The 12,896-nt window shown below is 33.3% G+C and overlaps 1 protein-coding gene across 4 annotated transcripts in view; it reads right to left on the bottom strand.

The window, feature by feature from the left end:
* The window catches only part of PSD3 (pleckstrin and Sec7 domain containing 3), a 580,732-nt gene that overhangs the window by 102,283 nt on the left and 465,553 nt on the right, over window positions 1-12,896 (bottom strand). For all 4 annotated transcript variants that reach the window (XM_031950819.1, XM_031950820.1, XM_031950822.1 and 1 more), the window contains exon 10: window positions 10,864-10,907. In XM_031950819.1, the coding sequence (XP_031806679.1) occupies window positions 10,864-10,907 (44 nt within the window). The remainder of the gene's footprint in view (window positions 1-10,863; window positions 10,908-12,896) is intronic.

Here is a 12,896-nt window from a genome sequence, read left to right as displayed (position 1 = left end):
ATATAGCAATTGCACAAATGTACAAATGTGTTCTGGTTTTTATTATTATTTTTTTAAATAGTATGTTCACATCCTAGTTGGAGCAGCTTTATTTTTATTCCTGTGATGTCACTGAAAAAAAAAAAAAACATATATAAAAGGGAAGAAAAAAAAGCAAATTTGTTTTTTAGGGGTGGTTTTTTTGTTTATTTATTTAAGCAACTCAGAAAGGGTTATTTATTGAAAGTAATAACTGTACTCTTTCTAAAATTTAAAAAAAAAAATGAAGAAGAATACAAAACTTAAACATCAGGGACTAGTTAAAACATTACAAAGAAATTCAGAAAAGAAAAAAGATTCTCATTTGCTGGGTTAGTAATGTTCTGGTAACCAGCCAGCCTGATAAATGTTCCTGAAAACTCTACTGGGAAACTTTTCAAAGCATATCAGTAATAAACAATATAAACTTTTAATCTATTGGGAAGTGCTTTATTTACTATTAATCAACTTTCCTCTTCCTTGTCTCACTTTCTGCAAGTAAATACACATGCGTATAAATATAGATGTACACATCTATACAGGTATATATAGTATAGTCTATGCACATGTGTGCATACATATATACCCATACTCACACAATGGCTACTGAAAGCCACGACATTGTTTTCATATGTGTGTGTGTGTACACATTCACATACAAGTGTTTATGTATGAACACAAAAGCATCTGTATGTATGTATGTGTGTATATGTGTGTGTATATATTTGAATCTGAATATGTATCTGAATATATATATATTTAAGTACAACTGCACATACTTATATGTATTTGCACATATATACATTGGCTATTGAAAAAAATATGTGTATACACATCTATACATGAAAGTACTATATACATATATCAATATATGAAGGCACTATCAAATACATATGTATACATTCACACAGTCTAGAATTAAATATTTCACTTTTTAAAAACATTTTTGCCTTACTTGTACCATTCTGTAACTAGGTGCTCTGAAATTAATTAAAAAATAATATAAATGATCAGTTTATGATTAAAAATAAAGTTCCTCAAATCCCTTTTTTCCATAATACTTTTCATCTCAGTGATTTTAAAGTTTCTTCAGTTCCACTGAGGCCAATAAGACTATATAGTATTCCATATGCTCAGCAACCTGACTGTTCTTCCTATTCTGAAGTGAAAAAGATAAAAAGAAAGATGATTAAGATTATGTGATCAACAGACTTCATCATACTTTATTGTTCTTTCCAGAATAATGCCCACAGATATTTCAGTGGTAAGAAGGATGCCGCCATGCTCTTCTAAATGTTGATGTAATTCCCAACATAAGTAAGGGATGAAGCTGATACTCTTGATTGGAGTACAAATTCCTTGTCATTCAGAGGAGTATCATAAGGAATTAGTGTTTAAAGACCAAAAAGATACTTAAGGAAAGAATGTGATTCAAACTTCTTCAAAATACCAACCAGGATCCCACTAGGCCTCTCTTATTTTTCATTTTCTAAAGCATATATTAAACATCTTTTTCTACAAACAAACTCACATACTTATTATTTTAGTCCTTCAAATAAAAATTCCTTAGTACAAAAAGCACTACAGAAAGGGTAATGATTCTGCATTCAGAGGATACGTGTTCAAATCTTGCTTCAACTGCATACTACCTATGGGACCCTGGCAAATTACCCCCTGCCTTGTATAGGACTTTTCTCATCTGCAAAATGAATGAGTTCAACTAAATGACACTTAAGGTTCTTTCTAGTTCTAGAAATAGAATTTTATGATCAAAAGCCAATTATGGAAAGGTAAGTACAGGAGTCCCCAAAATAGTGATGGCTTTTAAAGTACTTATCCAGCTTTATCAGCCTCTGCAATGAACACCCCAGTGAACAATTCTTTTGGAGATTCATCCTGACAATTTCTTTTACAAATACCAAAGACAGCCCCCACATCTTTTAGCACCTGCTGAAATCTCAGAAAACAAGGCTCTCGTCATCCAAGGCCTTGGCACTATCAAATGGATCAATGGTAGAAGATATGTTTTTTTTTTTTTTTTTTTTTTAATCAATGGAAAGGACACTAAATAAAATATTTTACTGCTTTGTTTTGCTGCTGCATCATAAGGACCACAACTAAGCATTTTCACCTTACCTGTAGCTCAAATATCTTATATGTGCTATCTCTTTATGAAGTGAAAATTTTTGAAAGTAGAAATTATTTTGTTTTCTTGTATACAGCCATAGATCTTGGTATAGTACTTTATACATAAGAAGTGCTTCATAAATGCTTTATTTTTTTCTTCATTCATGAGCTCATTTCCTTCTCTATCTCATCTATTACAGGACAATTTCAGATTTTTCAGAGCCAAGCCCAATACACTCTTTTTTTCCTTCTTTTTTAATCTATTTGAGGAGTCTTCCTGATATTTTTATTCAGAGAAAAAGCAGCACAATCCATTTTTAATGTTGTAGGAACATGGGATTCAAAGATGAAAGGAATATCAGAGACCATTTAGTTCAACCATTTATTTTATGGATGAAGAAACCAAGACTGAGACATGTTAAATGATTTCCCCATAGTTACACAGATTGTCACGCAGAAAATTTAAACCCAAGTCTTCTACCTGTCCCTTTTTCTATCTGACTCACTTAAATCCAATTCACAGTGAAGTCACATCACCCCAGGATGTCATCTGTCCTCTTGGAGAACAAAGACTGAACAACAATCACATAACATGCTCCATCCCAAGTTGTCATAAGATAAATTATCATATATTTATATGCATCCTTTAATGTCTCCTCAAATCTTGTTTTCTCCCAATTGAAGGGATTTATATTTACTGGGGACCAGAAAATGCAACTTTATTCTGTTTAGAGAATACAAAAGGGTCCACAAATATTCTGGACGAAGAATAAAAGCAAAAGTGAATTCAGCAACAAACACTAGAGAAAGCTGCTTTTCTAGTCCTTCAGTGAGGTATCATTGTTTCTATATTGTTGTTTATCCTTCACATGACATCAGGGAGGGGATGCCAGATACATCTAAGTGAGGGAGGGCTCAGTCCAGGGGCCACACATAGATCAGGACAGGGCCTCGAATCTTGGGCTTTTTTAAGCTGTGCTCTTTAACAAGTCTCAGTTTGACAGAGGTAATACCTACTCAGTGATTAAGGCATATTTTTATTTAGTATCCAAAAGAAATCCAATCTGGGAGGGGAAGGCCTTCAGGGCTTCTGGACAAAGCAGAAAATGATTGCTATTCAATTCACTCAAAATCAGTCTTGCTACTGGACCCAAATGGAGGAGACAGTCAGACAGGTGACTTTGCACAGCCTACCCACACTTAAATTCAACTCACCTGCATAGCAAGACATCTTCTCCCTGTCATCCTATTTGGGAACCAAGGACAAACCACCACCTCTGTGGACCCAACTAAACTGATCAGGTTAATGACAAAGCCCTTTCTTCCTTTCCTTCCTTCCTTTCAACAAAGTATATCATACCTTTACCTACCAGTGCTCTGCTTAAAGGAATATAACTCTGTTTTGATGGCTAGAACCTGCCAAGATATCTTGGGATTTACCCTCTAAATTTCTTTCTTATGGACCACACCTTTAATCCAAATCACTCTGGTTTCTCATTGTTTGGCCAACAATAGATGCCAGATCAAGCCCCAACTAATTAATTTTTTTATATAATGTGTCAACGGAGTATACAAAACTAAAAGAAAATTTCTGACCATTTTTTAGAATAAATAGGTCCTATACAAACATTTTTGTTTGTTTAAATGTAATCTTAATTAATTAATTAAACAAAAACTATAAAACTAACGGGAAGAAATAATATTCATTTTCATTTACACTGATTTAGTTGTGAAAATAATTCTCATAAATATTTAGAATATGTAGATATAACTTTAAAGAAATTTCTCTTGCACCTCAATTTTCTCACCTGCAAAAATAAGATCACTGCAGTTTTGCTGACTTTACATTCTTTAGCACCAGTATTTTAAAGCTTAAGGAAATAATGACTTCCACACTTTTATGGGAAAATTCCAATATTAATGAAATGTCATTACATTTGAATGAGCAATTTACTACTACAGAGAGGGCTCACTTTACTCAAATATACCACTGAGAAATACTTAGACTGAGAATATTTTAGAAATCTGAAATCATTAGATTAATATACTAAATATGAGAAAATTAAATTATGCAAGAAATCATCTTTTGAGAACTTAAATAACTAAAGTCAACTATTAAAAAAAAGGGGTGGGGGGTGGGGGAAGAAAATTATCCCAAGGCAAAATTTGAGCAGCAGGAAGGAGGTAATTTTAGCTCAGATACTCAACTAATTGTGTGATACTAGTTGTGTGACTATGTGCAAATCTCAATTTTCTCATTTATAAAATGGGGATTAATCAACCTACTTCCCAAGGTTGTGCAAGAATCAAATGAGAGAATTAAAAAGGACTAACAGAGAGTAAGACCTATATAAATGAGCACTAAAACTATCTAGGTATCTTATAGGTATCTTCTCAATGGAACATAATTCACTGAGGACAGTGTTTCAAATTTTTTGTGCCATTATTTCTAGTGACTACGATAGAGCTTGACACATCAACAGGACAGAAATAGAGACAGGATGTGCACCTGTAAGGAGCTTCTAGATCATGAAATTAGGGGAGCACCTTCTCTGTGATTCTTATCATTCCTAGAATGACAAAAGGTTAAATGAGAACCTATCACCAACATATTTTTATAGTTGATCAGACTGACTTCAAGGTCAGTTCTCCCTCTGTTACACCTGCTTCTCAGGACACATAGTAAGCACTTAAATGCTTAATAACTGAATGGTCCCAGTACCATTACCATGGCCATTGGTGAACTCTTTTATACTTTTCACTAAGAAAGATGTTTGAGGGGATAATGGATGATCTTTGGTTCTCCCACCAGTCAAACTCTCAATAAGCTAAAATGTTTTCCTTAAAGGAATTCAGTAATTCAACCATTCAAGGGAAGCAACAACAGAGAAGTCAGGGCTACACAGCATAAATTTTATCTAAGGTGTTAACTGGACAAATTAGCCAAACAACATTAAAACATGACTTCATGTTTGGGCTCAGTTGTAGGGTATTAAAAATGTCACAGAGAAACAAAATTAGAACAATTGATATGTAGTTTGCTTATAGCGCTACCTATTGCAAAGAGCTGTTAAGACTATTGAGTCTAAAGTTTCCTCTGCAACATTATTCCACTTAATATCCTAGAACAATTTGATATGTGAAGGCTGATATAAAACAATTCAATTTTAGAAGCAGAGATAAGATTTCTAACAGCTCTTGTTGCTAAATGAAATTATAAGGCAATATATAAGAGTACAATTCATCTTTTCAGTATATCATTGAGAAAAAAATTATTCAGAGAAATCAATGAAAACAATCTGTTTCTTGAGAGGAACATTGGCAAGGTCAGCTGTATAAGTGAAATGGGTAGTTATCCTAAATGAGGAATATTAACAACACTAGAACAGGGGCTTCTAGTTCTTTTAGAGACAAAATACCCTACCCCCACTCCCTTTGGCTAACAGTGTAGTATGGGCAAAGAACAAGAGCAATGATGTAAGTTCTTATCACAGACCTGCCAGTAACTGGTGATATTATCTTGGGCAAGGCACTTAATCTTTCCAAGTTTCAGTTTCTTTATTTGTAAAGTGAGGGAACTGTTAACAAATGATCTATAATTACTTTGCATTTATCTGTCTTCGCTAAAAGGACACCAACTCCTAGAAGGCAGGATATTTTTATATTTTTATACTTATTTTTTTTTAACTTCCCTTTACCTAGCACGCTACTTACCATAAAATTGGCAATTAATAAATGCATGTTGATTTATTGATAAATTAGTTGACAAAAATCCGTTCTGGCTTAAAAAAAAAAAAAAATCTGTCTTGCTTTATAATTTCATGATGCTGTTCTTTTCTGTGTCCAGTAGTACAGAGCATATTTTTTATATTAGAGTAAATAAAAATTCATTCTATTCTCATTGCTTTTGGGGATTTTCTTTTATCCCCTGAATTAAATATAAGCACCTGATTGACTCCAGTGCATAAGAGTGACAAGTGAGAAAGATGAGAAGATCCATCAACTCCTACCATGGGTTCAGAAGGGTTTCTTAAATCCATACTTCAATTCAATGGCCTAAAAGGATTGCCATACATAAAGGAAGTGGAGGGAAATATTAGGATTCAAGAATTTAAATCTCAGTTCCTATACTGATATATTGTGAAGTGAACAAATCTATTCTCTGTACTATTCTTAATTGAGAAGAATGAGATAAAAATCAGTCACTAGGAATCTAAAATGGCAACTGACATGTTTAGGATATGATTATTTCCAGTGCCTGGCACATAATAGGCACTTAATATTAATTCTTATCATTGACTCACTTTCATGGAATATCATTAGAAATATGGTTTAAAATTTTTTTCTCATAAATATTATACTTAGACTTTAATTAAAAAATCAATATTTCACACTATGGAAAATCCTACTACTGAAAATAATTAATTTGGTTGTATAACTGACCTAAGTGATCATAAAGGACCTCTCTTTGTTAATTTTTAAATTGCACTCAGCAATCCATCACATAGCCACCTAGTCATTTGCCTCACCATTGTCCTACACATGTTCCCTAACTGGAAGAGTACTCATCTGATAAAGACCTACAAAAATATAGTCTCCTCTTTGAAAATTAGAATTGGGCAAGGGGAAACCAGTGAAGCTACGAGAGACCAAGAAAGAACAAAACCTATTATAAGAAATAAGGAGACAAGACAGAATGTGAAACATCTCATCTCATAAGAAAAACAACAGATCTGTAAACCAAATCAAGAAGAGAAAATATAATTGGACTCCCAGAAAGTTGTGACCAAAAAAAGAACCTATAATGAAGTAATCCTAGAAAATTGTCCTGGAGTAATACAACAAGAGGGGAAAGAAGAAATAGAAAAAAATCCACTAATCCCCCCTGAAAGATATCCTTTGTGGAAAACATAAAGGAGCATTACTGCAAAATTTTGAAACCCCCAGATCAAAGAAAAAAATTTGCAAGAAACAAGAAAAAAAATTTCAAATACACTGGAACTACAATTAGAATTCTACAAGACTTATCAGTAGCTACAATAAAAGACCACAGATCTTGGAATCATATCTACAGAACTGCAGCCAAAAATATATACAGCAAAATTATAATTGTGAATGAGAAAAAATGGACATTCAATGAACTTGCAGATTTTCAGGACTTTTTTTTATCAATCAACCTCAAATACAACAGAAAATTTAACATATAAGAGCTGATATCAAAGAGCAATTTTAAGGAACTCAACATGAACAAACTGTTTAAACATGAACAAATTGTTTATGCTTTTTTTTTTTAACATGGGAAATATATACTTTAAGATTTACAGCAACAATAGGGTAAGCTCAAAAGAAAGATTGGAAGAGTAAAGGTAAAAAACAGTAACCAGGTTATAAAAATGTGGTGCAAAAGAAGAATAGACACAGAGCCAGTAGAGGGGGGAGGAAGGCTCATAGTTCTAAAACCTCACATCAGGAAGAATTCAATAGACAACACTACATATATACCATGAAGGGTATAGCACCTTCCAAAATCTGTAAAGAAATAGAGGATGATGGGTGAGTGGGAAAGCAAAGGGTGAGGGAAGAAGACAAGGGAGGGATTCTTGGATGGGGGAGGTTAAATAATAGCAAGGCAAGTCATGAAGGAGAATTTAATTAAAGAGTCAGCAGGGATAGGAAAAATATGTGTGTATGTAGGCTGTGAGTGTGTGTTTGTATATACATATGTATACATAAATATATCCTTTCTTAACTGTAGCTTGCTGGGGAGTGGGGGGGGGAATGAAAAAGGAGATATGTGTGCCTATGTGTGTTTATGTATGTGTATGTATATGTCTACACATGTATACATACATATATCCTTAACTATAGCTTGCTTGAGGGAGGAGGATGAAAAAGGGGAAAAAAGAATAAAGTAAAGAAAGTGCACAGCAGAAAACAAAAGAACAATTTACAAGGAAGTAAAAAAAAAAAGATGGACACTCAAGAATATAATTTCTTTTACTAATATACACACACATATATACACACACACACACACACACACACACACACACACACACACTTTATGAAATTAGTATTTGTTCTTATATATTTTGAATCCTTCCTAATGTTCTGTCGGGCACATGATAATGTTCTCCTTTCTTTTATTTCGTATTGCTTTCCTGTTTTTCTTTTTTCTTAATCTGTTTCTTCAAATAAAATAAATTTGGGGGGAAATAATAAATAAGGCCTCCCATCACACACACACACAAAAGTATAGTCTCTCCCATCCTGAAGGGAGTTAGTATATTTAATTTTGAAAGTATTGCATTAGAGTAAGTATAGAGTTGAGTTATCCTGATTAGTGAACCTGTACAAAGAACAATGGGCTCTGTAGCTAAAGGTTCCAGGTTCAAATCCCACAGCTGAAATTACTGGGCATCAGTAGTGATTGTTATTCTTTTTGTCCCATTTGTAAAATGGGGGCCCTGGACTAGATGATCTCTGTAGTTCCCTGTGGCTACAGATTTATGACTTCATGATCTAACCAGGCTAGATTACGCTTTATATTCTATACCACAGTCACCTTATAGGAATATCTCTTCTTTCTCTGGTCTTAGCTTTTCATCTCTTATTGAAACATATTAATTAAATCAGTACTACCATTGCTTCTACAGAGGGCATATCAACCAACATTCTCAATTTGCTGGATCGCTTCAACATCCTTTTGGCTTCTTACACAAAAAATTGTTTTTCTAGTAACCAGTCCCCCATACCTGTTTGCTGTTATTTTTTAGTCATGTCTGACTCTGTGACCCCACTTGGGATTTTCTTAGCAAAGATTTTGGGAGTAGTTTGCCATTTCCTTTTCTAGTTCATTTTATACAGATAAGGAAACGTAGATAAACAGAGTTACATGACTTGCCTATTCAGGGTCACACAGTTAATAAATTTTGAACTTGGGGAAATCTTTCTGATTCCAGGATAAGCACTCTATCCACTGCACTGCCTATATCTGTTAATCTCTTTTTACTAAAACTGCCTTGAAGGCAGCGACTAACAATGCTTTTTCATTTAATGCTGTTACCTCTTTTTACTATAACTTCTTTGAAAGCAGGGACTAGCAATGCTTTTTCATTCACATGTCACTGTTCGTTTCAGTGGACCCTGTATAAGTCACTGGTTTGTAGACTATCTGATATTGTACCATAAGCAAGGGATGATAATTACACACAGAAAAATTCGAACTCTCGTTTTTAACAACTTTTGTCTAAAGCCTCTCTGGGTGCTTTGTAATATGAGAATGTTTTAGAGCATTTGCAGCAGTTCTTTCCAAAACATTAGGTGGCATTTGATGAAGCATGATTCCCAAGGAAAGGAAGTAGTAATGAAAAAGTAAAAACTACATCATTGACATATTTAATTAAGAGAACCACAAATATGCATATGTATTACATAACTCAAGAACTTGCATTTAAAGCATTCCCATCAGTAAGAAATTTCTTTGAAATTACAGTGGGGTGTGTATGTGTATTTGTTTCAAAAAGGAAAGCTCACATATGGAAATGTTTCTCAAATGGAGATTCAGTGAATTTTAATATCTGGAAATAAACTTAGAGACCACCATTTCTCTTATTTTGTAGATTAGAAGACAGAGTGGATTCATGTCTTCAATCCAAGTGCTGTGAACATATTAGTTTGTCAAAAGTAAATTTTTTTGATGATGATCTTTTTTGATGATGATAAATTTACATGTGAATAGATTTATAGTGAGTGGTAAGGATAAGCAGAAATGGAAGTTATGCTGTGTCAATGTAAACATCTAAATTTGTATATAATAGTGAAAATTTCTAGAACAGGCATTCATTAGATAAAGTACCTGTCCAAAAGGTAGAATATACTACATAAATCTTAAGTATAAAATAATAATAATAAATATTATTTATTGTATTAATTAGAAATTATAATAATAAAATAAATAATAAAAATAATAAATTCTTACAAGAATTCCTATCAAGAGCTCTCTATAAAACAGCAAATGGGAGAAGCTAGGTGGTACGGTGGATGGAGCAACAGTCCTGAAATCAGGAGGACTTGAGTTCAAATTTGGTCTCAGGCACTTAACATTTCTTGGCTATGTGACCCTGGGCAAGTCACTTAATCCCAATTGCCTCAGCAAAATAAATAGATGAAAATAAAAAATAAACCAGCAAGTGCTCATTAGGTATGAGTATTTATACAAGCATAAAAACCATTATGTAAATAGCTTATTTTAATTTATCTACATTAAAATGGCAGATAATTTTTTTAAAATAATGGTTAAACTATTTCCATGGGGAACTCATACACATTGACCCCCAACATATTTACTTTCAAATTAATGCTATATCTGTTTCCTCATTTTCAAAATGAGTAGTATTCTATGTGCCTGGGGCACTTTTCTCTGAATGAAGGATGATCTTCCATTCATTAAACCCTACCACCATCTCAATGCTTTGTTTTGGACAAATTAAGATTAAAATTGACATTCAAATAAATATTCAAAGCCTCTGCCAGGAACATAAGTTGAATGATAGTTGAATGAACACAGCTCAGTATTTAAAGAAGTTTCCAAAAGTAATCATCAAAATTCTACCCCAACAAGATGGATTTACCATTCATTGGGAGCTTTTCTAACATACAGAGTTAATGTGGAAAGGATAGTTCATTTATTTAAGGCATACCACATAATATACTTACACTGCCCATTCAAGTTTCTCATTCTTGATTGAATTGTAGAGAGCCTAAAAAGAAAAAAACAAAGATAGGATTATTCTCCTCATTTTATTGTCTTAAGAATTCAGTAAACAAGCCTTAAAAGGTAGGAATGAGAAATCAAGCAACCTCCTACAGGGACCAAAAACTCATCATAGAAATAGGGCCAATTCATCAGAAGCCTACTGTCACTTCTTACCAACAGCCTTTTTATGAGGTTAATGGCAATTCTGTGAGTGGAGAAGAATTGCATATAATCTGTACAGAACAATATAATACTTGGGAAAATTCTTGCCACAGAGTAAAAAGTAATTTTTTACTAAGTTAAACATGATGCATAATATTAATTCCCCTACTAACAACAACAAAAGGACTGAATTGATTAAAAGTAGGCTGTGCATTCTCATTTTCTGCCTGAATGAAAAGGTAGCTTATTGATAATTCTTTATTTTTTAACGCTATAACAAACATAAATTAAAAACTGGGAGCTTAGAAGTCATCTGGTACAATCCTTTCATTTGGCCTAAGATGTTAAAAATTTGCCCAAAGTAGTATTTTGTAATAGTATTTGAAAAGAGGTCACAACTTTGAATTCCTGTGCTTCCAAATCCAGAATATCTTCCATTTTACTATGTCCAGTTTTGAAGATAAACATAAAAATTTTATACATAAACCTAATGAGAAAAAGATAGATGTGGAAGGAGGGGGAGGCATCAAGAAAAAAGAATGGGCACATCATTAGCAAAGCCCCCTTTTTGGGAATGAAATCTCTGAAAAATTCACAATCACCAATAATTTTAATAACTTGACTTCATAATGAATCAATTTCATTTGGAATTAGATATAAGGCCAAAGTAGTAGGAAGTGTCTATAAAGTCTCATTCAAAGGAATGACAAGTACTGGGGAAAAGAGGCAGTTGAGAATAAAATGTGACAGTATTCCATAATGCCAGTGGCCTTGAACCTATTCCAAGGTTGAATATATTAATCTTCTAAGCCTGAAACAATAGTAACATTTTGGAATTTTAAAAATTCAAAGTAGAAGGATTTGTCTAAAAGGGAAGTTGTATGGGAAGAATAATAGGGAGATCCCATGATTTATATCCTATTTTCCCAAGTCAATTGTGTCTACTCTCTGTGTCCATTGAATTCAAAATTAAAATTTTTAAATCTTTAAAATATATCTTTAGTCCATCAACCTGTCACAGTGTAAACACATTGTCCAAAGTGTGAATGCAATGGAGTCAGCTTAATAGAAACTTGCAAATTTTCATTGCATGGACTATAGCTGATAATTGTTTATGAACATTTATTATGCATCTGTGATGTGTAAAGATACAGGGGTTAGGTAGAAAAATAAAAACCAAACAGATTATGACATGTTTATGACTGGTCATTATTAGGGAAATAATTCATATGATTTTCAAATTAATCTCAAACATTCCTGGCTTCCCTACTTAAGGATAAAACAAAGGTCTTCACCATGCATTTAAGATTATCAACAGCCTAGCTCCAATGTAGTCTTTTAGTTTCATTTTTCATCACTTCTTTTTACATATTTTCTGCTCCAGCAAGCCAAAATGGAATGCTAGCAGTTCCTAGATCTTAACACTTCTTTTTCCTAAAAGTAACTGGAGAAGCGGTCAGCAAAACAAGCAAAAGGGTGACGTGTTTAAGTGCCACATCCCACTAGCTAATAACTGAGAGTTGGATATTTTCAGTACATTCTGAAAAGGGCAAAGAAAGGGAATGTTTAGGAAAGGTATCAAAGAATAGCTTTTTTTAAATGGGCCCAATTCTTTAACCCAGCAGCTAACATAGACTCAAACTACAACTTTTAAAAAGACAGGTCATTAACCTTGCCATTTAGCTGTCTAGATTCTACAAAGTTGTTTATTGGACTATTCAAACAAGGGGGTCTAGAATTATCCACTGCAATTTGAGGTAGGTTGCTCTTGGAGGAATGGGAAAAGTGGGGGTTGGGTGGTTAGGAGAAGAAAATAAGGTAATTAGGAAAG

Source organism: Sarcophilus harrisii, chromosome 2, assembly GCF_902635505.1.
Source record: "Sarcophilus harrisii chromosome 2, mSarHar1.11, whole genome shotgun sequence".
Lineage (NCBI taxonomy): Eukaryota > Metazoa > Chordata > Mammalia > Dasyuromorphia > Dasyuridae > Sarcophilus > Sarcophilus harrisii.
The sequence above is the reverse complement of the archived record's forward strand: the minus strand, read 5'-3'. Positions and strand labels throughout refer to the sequence as shown.